The following is a 19,315-nucleotide window of genomic DNA, read 5'->3' as shown; positions in this document are numbered from 1 at the left end:
CCTTTATCTTTTCATTTCCTGCTTCCATTTAAAGCCTCTCACATTAAATGTTTTGTCTCCTGCTGACATGACAGCTGATGCTGTGCCTTATTTATGGGACGCGGAGACAGGGCACCATGCCAGTTCTCCTGGAAAGATCAACGTGAACCAGAGAAGAAAAAAGCACAGACAGGGAGCCCTGCCCAAAGGTGCCTCCTGCCAGCGCTGCCCCCTGTCTGAAGCAACGTCTCCCCAACGCCTTCTCCAGGATTTCCAACGTGATTTTGTTCAACCTTTAAAGCAAGGGCCCTTGAACTTGGGACAGGTGCCTGCAGGTAGGTGTCTCCAAAGGATTTCGGATACCTTAACGCACCGAACCTCCCTGCGGCAGAGTAAGGTGCAGTCAGACAGAACCAGGTCTCTGCCCTGCCTGGCCACCACCGTCAGCTTGCAAACAAGCAAATTGTTTTTGTTTGAGCGCTTCTGCACTGAGGGAGGCTGGTAAGGTCTGACCCAAAGCCCACGGGTGTCTTTGAACTGGATCTCCAAGATGAGACCACAAAACGTTGTGGAAGCCTTGTTTGACTCCCGGCTGGTCCGCGGGGCTGGGTTTTTGCACCCTGGTAGCCCTTGGGCTCCTCCATCCCCTACTCCAGGCAGAGCAGCTCCACGACCTGCCCTCCGATGGAGGAAAGCACCTGCCCTGTTTTTGTTGACAGAGATCTTTAGGGCCGGGTTCAGGCTGTTTACATCTCCACTCCAAAACATCTCCCTATGTCCAAACAGCAACAGCAGAGGAAAACATGCTGAGGGTGGCCAGGAGCTGCTGGCCACCAGTTGTGAGCAGGGCTCGCAGGGTGCAGCTGAGCAGCTTCCACGTAAAACAGCTCAAAAACGGTTCAGGGGGGTTCCCCAGGCGCTGTGCTCCCCTTGGAGCTCCTGGTTTGCTCTCAGAGGTGGCGCCAGCAGCCAGGAGACCTCGAGGGGGGCTCCTGCATTTGCCAGCCAGCAGCTGAGGCTCCGGCAAGGTCCTGGCCGAGCTGTGTCAGGATGAGGCCCGGCTGTGGTGCGGAGGGTACCAAGGACCCAAGGATCCTGAGCCTCCCGTGCTGGCTTGCTTGAGGCTTGGCCTCCCCTACTAACGGCGTTCCCACCCTGTCCCAGTCCCTGCCCGAGCTGGCAGGGGCTTGGTTTCGGGACCACGTCTCCATCAGACGGAGGCTGCAGCCTTCGAGCTGGCCAAGGGTAATAACATCTCCGTGCCCGTAATTAGTTCCTAATTAGCATAGTTTTAATATGAGGCGGGCTTGCTCTCCCCTTAGAGCTCTCTGCTTTTTACAAGAGGCTGAGTAATTGCCTCTGCGGCTCCGCGGCCGCTCGGCAGCGGCAATCAGCCCGGCTGCTGGCGGGGGCACCGCGCGGGGGGCCGCGGCCCCGAGCTGCTCGCGGGCTCCGGCTCGGCGTCCTCCGTGCGCTCGTTTTGAACGGAGCAAGAGCTGCCGAGGTCTCATCTCCCGGCCCGGCGGCGCGCCTGACACAAAAATGAGATCGAAGCAATTAGCACAGGCATTAAAAATGCATGTGATTGCAGGGAGGGCTTCTGCAAGGGGAAAAGGGGGGTGCTGGAGACGTGCTGGGCGCCGCAGGGCGAAGCGGGGTGCTCGGTCCTGCCCCTCGCCGAGCTGGGGAGCGTTGCCCAAGGGTCCGCCCTCCCCCTGCCAGCTTAGTAATGATGAGATTTAAAACGGCACGCGAGGTCGCATCCTTCAACAGGGCTGTGGCTGGAGGGAGCCCACGGGCCGCGTGTCCCCGAACGCGTGTAGGGACCGAGTGGCTCCTTGGGAGCCTCCTGGTGCTGATGCAGCCGGATGATCATCGCGTTTCAGTCCCCGCTCCCTGATTTATTGGGTGCTGCTGAGACGCCTCCTGGTTTCCTTACAGGTGGTGGCTTGTGAAGGTCTCGCAGAGGCTGGGGCCCCCCCGTCCAGCGAGCTGCTTTCTCCCCAGCGCGGTGGGGCTGCGATTTCCCCAGCCCGGTGTGTTTTCCTCCCAACCTCTCCTCTCCCGTGGTGAGGGGGCTGTCGCGGTGCAGGTGAGGCCGAGCAGAGCTGAACCATGGCCAGGGGAAACTTCGCACCCCTCGGCAGCAGGCAGCGAGGTTCGGGGCTGCCCAAGCGCCTGGCAAACGGTTCCTGAACCTTTTGTGGTGAGGGCGCAGTGGGGGTAAAAAAAAAAAAAGGTTGTTGGCAGGGATGCACCGCTGGCTGGATTCACAGAGTGCCTGCGCGGGCTTTTTTCCTTCCGAAACCAAGCTTTTTTCATTTTCTTTGGATTTTTTTTTTGTTTGTTTTACGACACTTTCCCAAGCTAATACAGCAGCATAAAGCAGAGTGAAGTCAGGACTCGGGCAGCGGGGAATCAGGGGCTGTGTTTTATCCTTGCCTTTAATCTCGGCCTCTGTCCCCGACTGTCAGTTCGATCCCTCTGGCCTCCGCGGTCCTGTTTTCTCCCCTCCGGTTAGCGAGCATTACCGCGTCCCTCGATCATTAGCTCAGCAGCGAGATTTCCTTCCCAACCTCCCATCGCCCTGCTGCCCCGCTGCCCTCCCCATCGCAGCCCCGCTTGTGGGCAGGGATTTGCTGGTGCCCCCCCACACCCCCCCCTTTATTTTATCCCTGGGACAGGAGGGGAACGAGCACGGGCACCTCCTCGTCCCGCGGGATGCCTGTGCCGTGCGTCCCCAGAATACCAAAGGGGTCTTGCTGGGACACGCCGGGCTGGCAGCAGCAGGCGTACGAGGAGGGGTGCCCGCAGCGGGGTGTTTGTGTCCCCAGGGGCGGAGGGGTGCTGGGGGGCCGGGGGCACGCGCTGTCCTTGCGGCGCTGGCAGGAAAACTCTCCGGGACTTTTCCACTCCCCCGCCGGTCCCAGCGTGCCGGGTGTCAATTTTCCCTGCACGAGGCCCTTGGCAGGATCAGGGCCGGGCGTCAGCGGGCTCCACACCCCGATTCCCACTTCAGCCCTCACCTGCTGCACGGATTCGGGCACAGCCCGGTCTCACCCCCCCGCCTCCCCTTTCCAAAAATACCTTTCCTTTTCCCAGGCCCATTAGCTCATCGGTTCAGTCTATCCCAAGCATCCCAGCTCCTTCCGTTGCCTCCCTACCGCGATTCCAGCCCCTTTGCCCCATCTTTCCCTGCACTGTCCCGGCGTCTTTCCCATAGCAAACAGCCGGAGAATTTGCTTGCAGAAGCCCCCGGCTCAGCACCAGCCCCTGCCCTCTCCCTGCAGGGCACAGCTGGGCCCCAGCCTGCTCCTGACGGGCGAGAAGCAGCAGCACCACAAGGCTGGGGGGAGCTTTGCAAGCACCGAAATAAAGCAACGATTGTTTGGTTTTCCTGCAGAGCTGGTTGCACGAGAGAGCTGGAGCATGGCCACGGTTTTTGGAAAACCTCGCACGTGGCCGGGGCGCTGCACCCACCAACCCCCTTTCCCCCAAGCCTTAACCCTCGCGCACACAGCTTTGTTTTCCTTTAACGCCCCAGGCTGTTTTCTTCCCCTTTAAACCTCAGCTGTCAGCTGGACATACCAGGAGCTTGCCAGAAATGTCGGCGGCGTCAGGTGATGGCCCAAATGTCTGCGGGCTCCCCCCCCCCCGGCTCCCTCACTTCTCGTCCTCGAGCAACACCGAGCAGCAGCAAGAGCCCAGCCCAGGCAGCACCAGCGCCAGCAACAACCACAAAGCCAGCGGCCGCCAGGTGAGGGCCAGGGCAACCTCAGCATCGGCGCAGGGTGGCCAAGGGCAAGGTGGCCGAGTGCTTGATTTTGGGGAGCTGTCGGGGCTGTTGGAAGCCACGGCCGTGGCTTGCAGCGAGGGATGGGAGCAAGGGGAGAGCAGCGCCCGGGTGGGTGGGAAGCTCTGGAGCAACCCAGGGCGGGTGAAAAATGAGCGTCGTGGCTTTGGGTTCTCCATCAAGCTTGTGGCAGTGCTGGGAAGCATGGGGAGGGTTGGCACCGGGGCAGAGGGGTTTGGTGCTGAGGTCCTGGCGGTGCCGGTGCTGGTCCAAGGCCAGCGGGAGCCATGCCGGAGCGGGGCTCGGCAGCGCTGCGGGGGGAAGCGAAGGTCGGTTTTGATCAAGGTCCCTGCTGGTGCACAGCTCCTAAAAAAAAACACTGGCTGGAAGGTAAGGGAAAGCACGTCCAGGTCAGAGCCGCGAGGTGAGACAGATCGGTGTGAGCGTCCAGGGGAGCCCCCAGCGCTCAGCCAGCCTGGGCCAGTTTCTCAGAAGCAGCCCCCGTTTGTGGGAGAGCTGCTCCCTTCCCCGGGCTCAGGAGCTGACGCAGGACCCGCTGGGTGCATGTCCCCAGGCAGCGTGGCCGTCCCCAGGCAGCCTGCCCTTCATGGGTACCTGCTGGCCAGGACACGCTTGCAGGAGCTTGGTTTTAAGCGCACGCAGGGGAAGCGGCCCCGAGCAGCTCAGGCTGTGCCCGTCCATCCTTTCCGTGGTCGCAGGGCTGCCGTGAACCCCGTGTCACGGCGCGGGGTGGCAGGGCTAGGACGGGCTGAGGGGGCTGTGCTCACTCCCTCGGGACCCAGTGCCACGTCCCACAGCAGTGGCAGCCCTTTAGGTGCCATCTCAGGGCAGCGAGCGCTGGGTGTGATTAAAATGTGGGGACAGATTTATGGCCAGGCACTGGGAACCCCAATATCACTGCTACAGATGCTGGGGTACCCGACCCGTGCCTATCCCTGTGCTCACCCCATCCCAGCAGCGGGACCGGGTGTTTTTGGGACCAGGTGTTTTTGGGACCAGGTGTTTTTGGGACCAGGGGGGGGCCGGTCCATCCAGGATAACGCAGCTCCTTTCCCTCCCTCCTGATGCTTCACAGAGCTGCCAAATAAATCCTTCGGTGCAGCAAACTGTATCTTTGTATCTTATTCACGAGGGATGCGGGGACTGGTCATAAAGTTTATGAACGTCATTTTCTTTCAAGAAAGGAAATACAAGATAAAAGAGCTCAGGGTTTCTGCACGTCAGGATTTATGGCTCGAGCTGGGTTCCTGCCCCGAGAGCTGAGCTGTTCGCTCCCGGCACGAGGCTGGCTGTGGCTGCGGTTGAGGGAAGAGCAGAAAAGGTGGGGTGGAAATTCATCGCGAACCGATGCTGCGTCCGCTCACGGCCCATGCGGGATCGCCCCGATCCTGGGCGACCCAAGCTCAGCGCGAAGGCTGAGCTGAACCTGGCGCTAAGGCAGCCCCACCGGAGACGAGGGAGAGGAGCTGTATTTATAAATAACTCCAGAGCTGTAACGAGAAACCCGTCTGTGCGACAGGGGGCAGAGATTTGGGCGTTTTAGCTGCGTTTGCACCAGGGAGCAGGAGGCTGGCAGGGGGAGGCCGTGCGGGATGGGGTCTGCGCTGGGGGGAGTTTTTTGCTGGTTTGCAGCAGCCAAGGGGGGCCGAGTTTGCCTTGACCCTGGCAGGATGTGTGCTGGGCTGGAAGCAGTCGGATGTTCCTTACGGCCAAGGCTTCGAGGTGTTCGGAGGCACAAGGCCAGAAACTGAACAGAAATGGGGCAATTAGGTTTGCAAAACACCGCCGCGCGTTGCTCCCGGGCTGGGCTGGCGCTCGGTGCAGGAGCTGGCTTTGAATCTAGGTCAGCCGTGCTAGCAAGAGCTACGGACACGCAGATCTCCTCAAATCAACAGCCAAGTTAGTTTCTTGCCTTTTAATTAAGGAAAAAAAATAATAATATTAAAAAAAAAAAGAGCATCACCCTGCAGTGCTTGAAACGAGGCTTTGCAGCCCCGCTCCTCGAGGTGCCCAGTGACACTGAGAGCCTGGTCTGTGTTGACAGGACATTGGTTTTTATGGCAATTCTCCTTTTTGATATTCCGAAGAGTTTCTGTGAGCGGGGCTGGCTGGAGGTGTGCGCATCCTCCCGGAGCCGGGCTCTGTTTGCCCCCGGCTGTCGGACCCAGAGCGGCGAGGCTGCCGTGCGGGATGGGACGGAGCAGGCGCTAATTAAAGCTCGGAGAACTTCATCCGCTTGATTTCTTTTGGCTGTGCTTAGAGTTGGGAGTAAATAGACTGCTCTTCGTGGCCTCTTCTGACATTTGGCCCCAAATGAGAGCAGCACAGAGGGGAGCAGCGCCCGGCAGGCCGTGTCCCCAAAAGCCCCGGCCAGCGCGTCCTGGCCAAGCCCGTCCATGAATCGCAGAAGGCAGAGCCGTGGTTTGGCCGGGGTGGAAGAGCCTGGCAGGTCCTGGGGCCGCACACGCGAGCGGCAGAAATGCAAAGTGCCCTCAGGCCGGCGGCGTGCTGCTGGGAGCACCGCGAGGGAGAGCTGGGGAGATGCTTCCCTGCAGGCGTCGTCGTGCCTCGGGCGGTTTCTCTGGGGAGGGGAGTTCCCTGTAAAGAGAAATGTTTTCCTTCCCCCAGATTTTCTGCCTCGTCTTCATCTGCAGTGCCTGGGTTACTTTTTCATTTCAGCTGGAGGAAAAAAAAAATATTCAAGGTTTCTCTGGTTTTATTTTTGAGGATACAGATTTATCTGTAATTCCGTGTATTTTTAGTGACGTAAATATCTTTTGGCATTCACGATAACTTGAGCTGGCAGAAGTGAATTATTTCAAGTGTCTTGTTTCAGAGGAGCTCAGCCCGGCTCAGTGAGTGTCTGCAGGAACATTTATCTGCGCGGAATGAACGAGCTGCTTCAGAACAAAAAGTAAATGAAAAGAAGCCCTCTCTCCCTTGTGCAAATCTTGCTCGGAGTTTTGCTTAAGAGCAAACAATAAGAGCCTTATCAAATTGTGGTTTTTTCTCCCTGACTCTCTTAGCGATGCCAAGGCTCCCAGCACTGTGTGTTGTGGCAGCCGCGTTTCAGCCTTGGACTGTCTCTAAAGCAATAAATACGGATTGAAGTCAGGTTGCACTCTCTGCTCCAAAGAGGTGTTTTGACAAATGTGCTTGCTTTTTGCTTTTCTCCCTTTTTAACCAAGGGAGTTGAAAAAAAAAAAAGGAAAAAGGAAAAACAAAACAAAAAAAAATCACAACAGCAAACCTACAGCTTTCAAGGGAGAAATCCTCTTTAAAAGTTGTTGCAACTTAACAAAATGCTAAATGCTTTTATTAACTTCTAGAAAGGCTCTGAAGAGCTGCTTTCTTCCTGGGCTGAAAAGCACTCATCTAAGTGGCCTGGCTTTGTTCGCTCAAGCTGGTGCAGGCTGGTAATTGTAGAGTAGAAATTCCTTTCTGAAGTGTGCAGTGACGAAAGAATAGAGAAGAGGGAGGGAAAAAAAAAATAAAACAAACCACCTTGGGGGATGCTGAAGGAGCGAGCTTTGCAGGTAGGAGGGTTTCTTCTCCCCCTGTGCCTCCAACCCACCTCATCCGACTCCTCCAGGCGAAAAACAAAGCGGGCACCTGCGTGGAGAGCCTGCTTGCTCGGGGGGTTAATTACAGCAGGAGGAGGGAGAAGGGGAAATGTAAGCGTCGGAGCTTCGGCTCTTTGCGGCGGGGCGAGGAACACGCTGGAGCTCGGAGCTGGCAGGTGCAGGAGGGAAGAGACCCAGAGGGAGCGGGTGTCCTGCCATGGGGCACCTGCAGGTTTATGCCACCCACCCCTTGGCCACCAACATCTGAGAGCAGTGGCCCCGTGTGCCCCCTTCGTGGCCCTTGGCTACGGAGAGGGTGAGGGCACTGGCCGCGGGGTGGCAGAGGCGATGTCGTGCCCACCCAGCTGTGCAAGCTTTGGTGTAGGGAAATAGACCTTCCAAAGATGTTATCCCCTCCTGCACTGAGTTTCTTCTAGCGAAACTGGGATGCCAGAGTTCCCAGGCTGGAGAAATAAGGAGAAAGTCACCCATATTAGCAGGGGCAGGCCAGCCAGGGCTTTGCACCCTGCTTTTGGAGGGCTGTAGGAACACGAACTGGCCCTCAAAATAACAACAATATATGTGTGTTTTTTTTCCATCACTTGTAGTTTGGGGTTTGGAGTATTTTCCTCTGATTTTACTGCCTTGATGGTGTGGAGGCTGATGCTTCCTCAGTGTAAATATTTCATCTTCCTTTTTATCTTCCTCGATGGCTGCAGGATTCCCCTGCCCGATGTCCACCAGAGCAGGAGCACCCTTGCAAAGAATAAAGTGAAGAAGGGTGAGGGTTTGCTGGGCGCTCGCTGGAGAAGCCAGGGTGCTGCTCCTGGAGTGTGTCGGTGCTTTTCCTTCCTTACTTACGCCAGCAACTCGTTCCTGCCACAGCCACGGATGGATTTCTGTCTGGGGCTGGAATTGGGAAGTGAATCCTCCACTCGGGCTCTGTGGCAGCGTGGAGGGGCCGAGGGGGCTGCAGCTTGGGCGGGAGCCGTGCGGGTGCTGCTTTGACACATCCTCGCACCGTGTGCATGAGCACAGTGCAGGAAACGCTCCCGGTGGCACTCAGGTGTTAAATGGCAGGGAATGTCCCAGCCTCACGTTTCTCTAGGAGGTGTAGAAAATGTCGCTAACCCCACCGGCAGTGCTCAGGGGCAGGGAGCTGCCCAAGGACAGCAGCTCGCAGAGGCTTTATTAATAAACCTCATTCGCGAGGAATGTCCTAGCTTGGGGAAAGACTAAGACCAGCATTAACACTGTCTCATAAGGCAAACTGAGATTGTTTCACAGCAGGGGTGGTATTAATGCAGCGTATTAATAACCCGGCATTCCTGGTCCAAGGAATGCCCTGATCCAGCTGGTTCGATGAGGCCACCGCATTAATTTGATAGCTCCTCTCCATCGTCCCCCTCTGTGTCTTTTACCCCCAACAGGTCTAAATCGGGTCTTTCCTGGACTCCGCGTGTCAGGCCGGGGCTCCCTGCCAGTCCCCGGGGCTGTGCGAGGCCGGGCAGCGCTCCCAGCCCTGCCGATGCCACTGCAGGCGGTGGCTTTGCGGTGGCTCGTCCCCCCCCCTTCTCATGCTCTCCCTTTCATCCTCTGTTTGCAGACACCGTCGGCACCACGCTGAGAAGCCACACGGGGTGAGAGCCCGGAGCCGGCGTGGGGCGGCCCAGCGCAGCATGTCCCAAAACCCGTCACCCCTCCGCTGCCACTGACCGGGAGCGAGCCCTGCGGCGAGCAGCATGGTGGGGCAGAGCGAGGGCAGGAAGGTGGTCCTCCTGGAGCCTTTCGTCCACCAGGTGGGCGGCCACATGAGCATGATGAAGTACGACGAGCACACGGTCTGCAAGCCCCTGGTCTCGCAGGAGCTGAGCTTCTACGAGTCGCTGCCCCTGGCCATGCGGCAGTTCACGCCCCAGTACAAAGGTGCGACCCCGCGCGTGATAAATGGGTGATGGAGGTGCCGCCAGGGTGAGCCCTGAGCGCGGGTTCAAGGCCGGAGGGGTGGCAGCACGGGAGGGACGGCTCGGCTGGGGACGGGAAGCTCCTTTGCTCGTGCAGATCGGGTTTTGTTCAGCGAGGAGGCGCGCACAGAAGCAGGTCTGCGAGGCTGGCTTTTCCCAGCCTGGCTTTGAGGACTTTGCTGGCCGTGGCACCAGATGGGCCGGTCTGAGGCCGTGTCAACGGTGGCAGGGAGTGGTGGTAGGAAAGCTGGGGCTTGGAGAGGCTTCTCCGAACCAGGTTCTGACAAGTCACACGCTCTGCATGAATGCTGCCAGATTATTTAGCAGCTGGGGATCTCCAAACCACCCCGTGCTGCTGTGCCGCCCGGGTGCTGTGGCCAGGCAGAAGCACCACATATTTCTGTAGTTGCTTTGACCTGCAAGACAAGTCGAAGTGGCCTGCTTGCACAGTCTACCCTTCATTCCTTGTGGGTGCTAGCTCTCAGATAGACTGCTTTTTCCACGCAGTTAACGTTTCATTAACCCCCATTAGGAAGCTGGCCCGCTCCTGCTTGGCGCTGCCCTGACCTTTTGCTAATGTGATGCTGCGGGAGCTGCCCGTGCCCTTGGGATCACACAACAGCTGGCCCCATACAACAACCCTGGGAGTCGAGATGCCGCTCTGAAATAGCAGCCTGTGAGAAGAAAGGGTTTTGTGCCAGGAGCAGGGCTCAGGGGTTTTGCCTTTGCCCCCCACGCCCCCTGGTTTTAGAGGAGGTGAAGGTTTGGGCCAGAGGCAAAGAGTTGGCGAGGGCAAGGAAAGGGTCAGGGCTGGCACCAGCATGAGCTGGGGGAGAGGTGGTCCTTGGGGCCAGCATGAAATACCAAGCCTGGAAAAAGCAGCACAGGGCTGTATTACGCATCTCGTTTGATGGCTGCTCCACCTGAGCCAAGCCCTGCTACAGTGCTCCCGTAAGCACGGATCCCTAGAAAACCAGAGGCAAGAACCACTTAGCTTCTGAAAATCAAACCCAGCTCTCAGCTTGAGCCATAGAAACACAGCACTGGGTGTCCGTGAGGGCCCTAGCATGTTTTTATTTTATTTTATTTTTTTAAGATATCTTTCCTCCCTCCCTTCCTTATTCCCTCCCTGTTTTTGCCTTTACTGCCAGACTTGTGCTGCTCGTAAAGCTCCTGACCCTGGATTTTTGTGAGAGGCGAGAAGCTCAGCTGTCACCTAAAAACCTAAAATATCTTTTGGTCCTTCAGCGTTACGGAAAGGAGCTCAAAGTGTCAGCCGAGGTCTTGATGCACTTCCAATCCAATTTCCCCCTTCTCCAGAAAGTCAGGAGCCTCTGCAGATTTATGGGACAATATTAAAAAGATGCTTAAGAAAGAAAACAAGTCTTCCTCTAAGCAATTTCCTTTAGCAGGAGCCAGGGTTTAGTGCTGGAGAGCTGAGCCCTGCTCTGTCTCTCTAATAAAGACATTAAGCAGTCCCAGCTTATCAGTTCAGGGGTGGCCCGGTTATTAATCCCTTTTTGTCATCTTTTTCTTTTCTACTGCAAGTCCCAGTGAGTTTTGCAACGAGGGGTAATTAAATAGCAATTCTCCTCCAATTTGGCATTGGGCAGACACTTTTTTTTTTTTTTTTTCCTGCTTGTAACCGTCCCAGCCCTGAAAGCTGGGTAAATTAAAGAGGTGGGACGTCTTCCCACGAGGCAGATCAGCACCAGGGGGAATAATCCTGAGGTCTTCATCACCCGCTCACACGTGTCCGCGCTCCTCATCTCTATTCTTAGGCTGCAGGGGGGGCTCAGGGATCATTATGTAATGATGACATTATGTGCAGCGCTGATCAAATGTCATCATTCAAATCCTACACCCACTTGGCTGCTTCAAAAACGTCCACTGCTCACTTAACCCTTTCGGGCAGGTCGGTGACCTTGAGGCTGGCTTTCCCGCACCAGCCCCTTCCAAACCTCCTCCCGCCCCATCCAGAGCTTGCAGGGGGGGGTTTGAATACAAGGTTGGAGCTCCTGAGGGTCCCTGGGGTGCCACCAGCACGGTGATGGCACCAGAAATACCCGCTGCTGGCCTCGCTGGCTCTGGGCAAGAGTGGGGTTGTGTTGGCGGTGGCACTGAAAGGCAAGCAAAGGCAAGCACCCGAGTACGACTTTGCTCCCAAGCACATCTTTGCTCCCAGACAGATGTTTTCTCGTGGCAATAAAAGAGACGGTTGGCAGCATTGCATTTGCTTTGCGCACAGAGGTCACTTGCAGGACGTATGCAAAAACCATCCATCCCATAAGGAAGTACATCGGGAAACAAACCTAACTGTAAGGCTGGGATGCGGGTTTATGAAGGCAGTGTTCGGGGGGAAGGAGGTGAGATGATCACGTTCCCTTGCAGTTTAACTGCTCGTTCTTGCCTTTGAAAATCTCCCCATTAATTTTCATATTAATGTAAGATATTTAAGAACTCTTAGTTTCATGCTATATATAACATTTTTAGGGCCAGATTGTCAGCACTATGTAAATCAGCACAGCCCCATTGACTTGCAGATATGTAATTGGGACAGTTTTTAAGGTTACAGGCTGCTGTAGTGCCAGAACTGAGGCATAGTGCTAGATTTGAGAATTAGATTTTTAGAATCGAGGACTCTGTTCCCCTCTCAGTGACTTCTTAAAGATAAAAGGGCTTTGATTCCAGCAAAAAAAAAAAAAAAAACAAAGTTGGCTTTTTTCATGTCCACCTCTCCCGAAAATTCAAAGCAAGCATCCGAGCTGAAAAGAATTTCACTTGCTCTTGGTAATCTGTAATATGGATTTTACAAACGGGACACTGCTAGAGATCATGCGGGTGATGTTGGAGCCTGAGGAAGATGTAGCTCCCAAGCTCCTGCTGCTCATGAGCACCACGAGCAAAGGATTGAGATAGCTAAAAATATCACTCACCCCCTAATTAAGGTTTCTAGCCCCATGGAAAGAACCCCACAGGGGTTTCCAGCCCCTGTCTCCCCTGGGCAGAGCAGCCTGTGTGTGTTGCTCACTCATTTCAGTGCGAAGTTAGCGGATTTAGCCCAGCCTGCCGTGGCACACCGTTAGGATTAATGCTGATTTTTTTATAGCGAAAGGGAACAGAAGTGGTTGTGGGATGCAGCTGGGCCAAGGTACCCGAGCGGAGGCCGTACAGGGGGCAGGAGGGCACAGCGGGACCTGCGGGGACGCGAGGCTCAGGACCACCCCAAGTCGCACGGAGGTGGCTGGCGGCTGCAGCCGTGGAAATCTTCCCTCGGTCGGCAAACCCCAGCAGAGAGGGCTCTGCACAGGCAGGGAGGGCAAACCCCTGTGTCCGTGTTTACTCTCTGTAATCTCACTTTAAACGGAGAGGAGGCAGTTTGCATATTTATTTGGGAAATTTGTTTGGGAGAAGAGAGCTGCCTCGTTTGTAAGCTGCAGAAATGCATCTCCCCGCAACGAGGAGGAGACCAAGCGAGGGCACCTGGGAGACGGCTGGCACAAACCCAGCCCCGCGTGTCGCTAACGGGGGCCCTCTCCAGCGATGAGTTTTGTTGGTCCAACAGCCCAGACCGTCCTCTTTTGGATCTTCCTTGCTGCAGCCAGACTTGAAAGCAGCGGGGTGCTGCCGCGGATGATTCACGTGGCTGGCATCCCCTCTGAGACCGAAAGGGCGATGCTCTAAAAATGCCTGCGCTGCCTCGAGAGGCTCGGACAGCCCTGACAGAGGGCTGCAGGAGCAGCGCTGCCCTGAGCGAAGGACTGCTGTTATCAGCCTTTCCCAGAAAGGTCAGAGCCGTCTGGAACGCCAGCCACGGCCATTCCTGCTCTGTTATTTGACGCGCGGAGGCAGCAGTCCCGATGCCAGGGATGGGCAGAGACTGGGCTAACTACGTGTGACGGGCTGAATGGCATTTGAGCCCTGTGCTTCCCATTAGAGTCAGGGAAAATTACAATCCGAAAACATACGATGGTGTTTTAAGCACTTAGAGCGGAAAGAAATAATCGCCGCTCACGGTCGCGTTCCTCCTCAGGAGCACGTGAGGGTCCGGTCGCTCCCGCCATCCTGCCATTAGGGTCCTGGTGCTGGGGGAAGGACACGTCCGCGACAATGTGTGGCCATCACGTACGCAGGCAGCGTTGCCAGCCCCTACGCGTGCCTCTGCCCTTGTTCCTGGGGGCTCTCCAGTCAAAAGAAGCAGTTGGCATGCTGGTCGTCTTTGGAAAATTCCCGTTCCCCAACCCTCCCTTTGCTTTCTACCAATGAAAAGCATTTCCACCTTGCCCTGCGCTCAGAAGTGAGACCTTAATCCCCCGTCATAAATAAGGCAGGAGCTCCTGGGCCAACGCAGGGGGCTTTGCTGGGTCACTTGCTGCGTAACAGAGCCTGAAGGAATGGAGGAGGAGGGAACATGGTGTTCGGAGGAGACAGCTTTCAAGCAGAGCCCACAGAAGGAGGGGAGGGAACGTTAGCAAAGCTTGTGGCTGTTTTCCAAGGGTCTCAGACTAACGGTGTTTAACGGGCCTCAAACCAGGCCGGGATCAGTGCGAGGGACCACTAAAACACGAGGGGGCGGCTGTGCCGCTGGTGCTGAGCCTGTACGGCAACGCGGGGGTTAACCTCACTCTGCTTTGGTTTTCCTCCTTTCCTGCAGGCGTCATTTCTGTGCACCTCAAAAAGGACAGCCTCGGCAACCTGACCCTGCTCGCCAGCCCCAGCCTGCAGGCGGAGAGCTGCGGCCGGCTGGACCACGCCATCGGCGACTCGGCGGTGACGATATGGCACAAGTGCAAGTGGGCCGCCGGCACCGGCACCGGCAGCGAGCACGCGCTCGTCAAGAGGTGTCACACGCAGCTCGCCAAGACCTTCAAAGACAGGTGAGGGTTCGCCACGGGCAGGAGGCTCCCTGCAGATTTCTCCCGGTCCCGGCCTGCTGTTTGGCAGCTGGAGCCATCCCGGTCTCGGTGGGGTTTAACTGGGATGGTTTTGGTGGCAAAGCTCCTGGTTTAAGGCAAGGTCCAGGCTTAGAGAACAAAAGCAAGGTCCAGGCTTAGAGAACAAAAGCAAGGTCCAGCCTGCTGGCTTCACGGTTCACCCACAGATGGAGCAGGGCAGATTTGGCTACGGCTGAGGTGCTACTGATCGATTTTATGCCTCAAGCTCTGCTTTAAGCCCGTTTCCTCCAAGCGCAGCCAGCTCCAAAAGGAGGAGAGGCCCCACAAGAAGAGCCACCGAGCACGTAGTGCCCTTCTGCTGGTGGCCAGCCAGGAGGTCGGTAGCCACACTCGAGGTCGGTTCGATCCTGTCCTTGTCCCCAGAGAGAGCTGCCTCTGAAAGGCATCACGGTGCTCGCAAGCACGCCCCGACCTCAGGACCTGCGGAGGCTTTCCACAAGACATCTTTCATGTCAAATTGGCTCTGAAAAGACCTCAGTCAGCTATGACTGAAGGGTGCAATATTGCTACCGTGAAACCGCTGCCCTCGGTGTGAATGGAGTTAGGGCTTTGGGGCCAGCAAATGACCGTACGAGGAGAACAAATATCCTTTTTGCTCCCTCCCTTCCCTCCTCGAAGCCAGCCCTTGGAAACTGAGAATCATTCCTATTGTTGGACGATTTGCCTGTGTTGTGCCTGTTAGCTAGATAGAGATTCCTGGTCATTGACACCATGAATGGTGCTTTTCACAGAAGCCAAGCGCACTTTGAAATTATAATGAAAGAAAATATTGGCATCCAGCAATAGCTGGCTTTCTGAAAATTACTTTCACAGAGTAACGAAAGATCTCTGCAGTTTGGACATGATGAATATGTTTCCTTTGAGAGTCCCTGAAAATTTCCCTTATCAAGTTTGAGGCTCTACAAAAGAGGAGAGGAGGGAATATTCTCTTCTGGAGCTTATAAACCAAGCATGTTCTTTTGTGTGCTTTGACTAGCTGCCCAGGGAAGATGTTATTGAGGACAGACCTTCAGTACCACACAGATCCACTTTTGGAAGATGCAAACGGAAACCAGCCAGAAAGAAAGAGCTACAACCCCTGGGGACTGCACTGTCACAGGCAGCACCTGAACCGCATGTCCTCCAAGTATAATGAGAACAAGCTTCACCGTATCCTTTCTCTTCTCTCTCCTCCATCGCAGCCTTTGCCACAAATAACAGCTCATAAGCAATGTATGTTTTATTGCAGCGGTATGCATCCCTTCTCTGTCTAGCCGCTGTGCAAAAAGGAATATAGCTGCTCTCTTCTCCCACTATCTTAAAAAAAAAAAAAAAAAGGAAAGAAAGAAAAAAAAAAAAAAAAATATTTCCCATAAGGGGGTATTCAAGCTTAAGTCAAAGATCCCCTTGGCATACATTTAAAAACACAACTGTACAGGAATTAGCAGCCGCCTCGCCTTTTATTTTCCTATTACACTTCATTACCCACCAGTCATGTGAGTAATACAGTTGAACAACTTCCCCCACACCCACTGGGGTGAGGACAGCACTGAGGCAAGGTGTTGGATTGACAGCCCAGGGCTACGGTGTCACTAGAGAAAGGAGCTGTTGGTGCTTTAATTGGTAGGACTGTACTACCGTAAATTAACTGCAATTGGCAGCAAGGGGCCTATAGCAATGACACGTTGGTAAAATTGGCTCAGAAAGTCTCATTACAGTTGTGAGCTATTATGGAGAGCGTCAGCAGTTGCTCTGATTTAAGACCTCTTTCAATTAGAATTTAAAAGTATTGGGTTTCCCTTAACTCATGCCCAGAATTTCTATTGCTTGAGAATGTGGTATCAAAATACAGCTATCCCTGCATCCTGGACTTAAAGATGGGCACCCGGCAGCACGGAGATGACGCCTCAGAGGAGAAGAAAGCGCGTCACATCAAGAAGTGTGAACAAAGCACCTCTGCCTCTCTGGGTGTTCGCATCTGTGGGATGCAGGTAAGACAGCGCCCTGGTCCTTCTGATGTCTGCCTGACACGCAGCTTGAAACCAAGCTGGAAATCTAAAGGGATTCTTTCCCTTGTTGGTGTAAACTGTAGTAGATTTCTTCTTGTCTCCCACCAAATAGAGGCAAGCCACTCGACTTGTGCATCCTATCCTCAATCAGGGCAGATGCTTAGGGAAGAGTATAGAATACGGCACGTAGAGGGGAACCTTCTCCCATACCCCTGTTTGACTTCTGGAGATTTGATTACCTTCAAGCTGAGAATCTGCCTGTACATGAACACAGATTCTCCTCTTGTGCTCAGCTCCTGGCTGCTGCACACACACACAAAAAAAAAAAGCATCACTTGCTCCACTCATGCCTTTGCTGAGCTGTCTCGTCTGATTGCTGCAAGAGCGAGGGGTTTCTTTTGTGCTAAATATTATGGCTCTTCTTGATTAAAATCGCTGCCCTCCCTGCTAGAAATGGAAGCTACACATTTGATTCACTCACAGTTCTCAGGCAGGCTTCAAAATGTTGTTCTGCTGTGCCTGAAGGATAATTATGACAACGATGATTATAAAGCACATACACTGCAGCGTAAACAGTGTCAAAAACTATGTCCCTTTCTGGTCTCTGACATCCTTCTGCTGAGCAGATTAGCCTTTAAGTTACAGCTGGTATGTGAGCTAATTCTGAATTCACTCTTCCAGTTCTTACTCTGTATTACCATTGCCTCACATACATAAAGATTTCTGCCTGTACCTTGTCCCTCTGTTTAAGAAAACAAGATTATTGCTACCTGTACTAAGAGAAGGAACAAAGATGGGGCATTCCTGTACTACTGCAAACTCCTGACATAGCCAGAGGGAAAATGCTATAAATCAGTAATGATGTGGCTATGACTTAGAGCTATACAGGGTTTACAAAGGGGTAATTTATAGGAGCACAAGAAGAATCTACACCAGTGGCTTAAATTGAAGAGTTTAAATCTCCAGAAAAGGCAGGAGGTGGGATTCAGTGAGAAGCCTGCAGTACGCTGCCAGTATTGTTCAGCTGCAGAGGATCTGTGTCTCAGCTTGGGACTGAAATTTTTAGATTAAGGCAAAATCCAGAACACTGGGGGAGGAGGAGGAGGGGGGGAGAGAACAATAAGACATCCACTGAATCTGGATTGTTGCTCTCTTTCCTCAAGGTCTACCAAGTGGACACTGGCCATTTTCTCTGCAAGGATAAATATTACGGAAGGAAACTCTCTCCTGAAGGATTCAGGCAAGCCTTGCACCAGTTCCTGTGCAACGGTAACCACCTCAGAACAGATGTCCTGGAGCCCATCATCCTGCAGCTAAAAGCTCTGCTCTCTGTCATCAGGAAGCAAAGCTCTTACCGGTTCTACTCCAGCTCACTTCTCATCATTTATGATGGACTGGAGCACAAGGAGAACACGGCACCCTTGGATAATCACCTCCAGGGGCACTTCCAAAAAACAAACTGCACCACGACACATGGCACTAATCACGCCAGAGTCGACGTCCGCATGATAGACTTTGCCCACACCACTTTTAAAGGCTCCAAAGGCAATCACACCACTTATGACGGGCCAGACCATGGCTATATTTTCGGCTTGGAGAACCTCATCAAAATTCTTCAGAACATCTCGGAAGGAAAATGACAAATTCTGTGAAATAGCCTGAATTTACTAGTGACCGATATCCCTGAAAAGTATTGCATTGGGTCAATTGTATGGGACCCTCACAGCTGCTGAATGTCACGTGCACGGTTTGGAATGAGAGCATGGACAGCTTGCTAGGAAAAAACTGCTACGTGCCATTACTGAACTGAAGCGTAAAAAGCAAAGAGCTGAAGGAATCTGTTCTTTCTGCAATCAATCAGAAGATTTATTTTCCTTTCTTGTTTTACTGCTGTCCTTGATTTATTTGTGAGTCAAAAGAAAGCATTACTTGAAAGAGTCTTAATGATAAAATAGGACCTGCTCACCTCTACCACACTCACAAAGCCAAGCAGGCTAAGAAGATGTTGTGCATTTGAGTGAGACTATTAAAGTGAGCTGGCAGGTCTTAACAGATTGCAGCATTACTCTCATCTCACGCTCAGTGCTACGGGCTGAACACACTCAAAGACACAAATGGAAGAAAAATGCACACCCTGACATTCACACTCCACGTGCCCAGCGCTGCAAGACTGTTCTTGCAAGTCATTTTCCATACAGCGCGGGTATTTGGTGCTTTGTTGAAACACAAATGTACCAGACGCAGAGCTCCTGGTTCTGTACAGCTTAAGGTGTAAAAGAGGGTGGACCTCAGACCAAGAACTGGACCTTCCAAAGGTTTAATATCCCTGCGGGACATAACAGGGCATGATTCCTAAACTTTCTAAGCAAGAAGCTCCCTGGGGGCTGACGTATGGGAATGTGATGATCCTGTCAGATGCTAGTCACAAAAAGCATTCACGTCAAGGTACTTATGCTTCTAATTAAAAAAAATAAAATCAGGGACTAGAAATTAAAGTTCACCTACAAATTCTTGGATACAAATATTTTGTGTGTGTTTGGAGGAGACAATAACAAAAACTTGATACAATGTTTACAGCTTTTGTTGACAGATTTTATTATGGAACAAATATAATTCCTTCCTGCATGGTGTGGGAAACTTGTATGAAAAGTCCTTACACAAGGAATAGAGGTACAGAACCCAGTTATTGGGGAGTGGGGATATAAATAAAGTTGTCTAAGTAACTCTCACCTGTTGTCTGTCTCTTTTTCACTTCCAGAGCATCCTGACGTTATGTTATCTTTTGTTTAGGGCTGTGTGTTTTCAAAACAGCCATTACTTCCACAGGTTTAAATATCAGATCTCAAGGGAGACCCCTTCACTTGTATTTTATTGCATACAGCTGGTAAATTGCGGCAATTTATAGCCGGAAAATGTAAGTCATCTGGCCCAATTGCATATTTTACTTGGCCTGAAGTGGATTTGGGAAGACCTGATTATTTACTGAATGTTGTTCACAGTATTGCATATTTCTTGCCCACAAACTGCAATGACTATAAAAAAAAGCCACAAA

General features: G+C 53.5%; 1 protein-coding gene across 1 annotated transcript; it reads left to right on the top strand.

The window, feature by feature from the left end:
• The first annotated feature begins 3,222 nt into the window (after positions 1-3,222).
• On the top strand, positions 3,223-18,992 carry IP6K3 (inositol hexakisphosphate kinase 3). Its single transcript, XM_013196950.3, has 6 exons — positions 3,223-3,736; positions 8,963-9,282; positions 13,975-14,197; positions 15,252-15,424; positions 16,070-16,245; positions 17,427-18,992. Exons 2-6 carry the CDS (start codon positions 9,099-9,101, stop codon positions 17,901-17,903), a joined length of 1,233 nt encoding a protein of 410 aa, XP_013052404.3. The 5' UTR covers positions 3,223-3,736; positions 8,963-9,098; the 3' UTR covers positions 17,904-18,992.
• The last annotated feature ends 323 nt before the right edge of the window (positions 18,993-19,315 follow it).

This window comes from Anser cygnoides, chromosome 25 (genome assembly GCF_040182565.1).
Source record: "Anser cygnoides isolate HZ-2024a breed goose chromosome 25, Taihu_goose_T2T_genome, whole genome shotgun sequence".
Taxonomy (NCBI): domain Eukaryota; kingdom Metazoa; phylum Chordata; class Aves; order Anseriformes; family Anatidae; genus Anser; species Anser cygnoides.
Note: the sequence above shows the minus strand (reverse complement) of the source record. Positions and strands in the feature narration are given on the sequence as shown.

Excerpts from the sequence above, each read along its gene's own strand:
- IP6K3 (XM_013196950.3), top strand. The coding sequence starts at position 9,099 with ATGGTGGGGCAGAGCGAGGGCAGGAAGGTGGTCCTCCTGGAGCCTTTC. Across the intron at positions 14,198-15,251 it reads GCCAAGACCTTCAAAGACAG|CTGCCCAGGGAAGATGTTAT; the intron begins GTGAGGGTTCGC and ends TGCTTTGACTAG. Across the intron at positions 15,425-16,069 it reads TAATGAGAACAAGCTTCACC|AATTTCTATTGCTTGAGAAT; the intron begins GTATCCTTTCTC and ends ACTCATGCCCAG.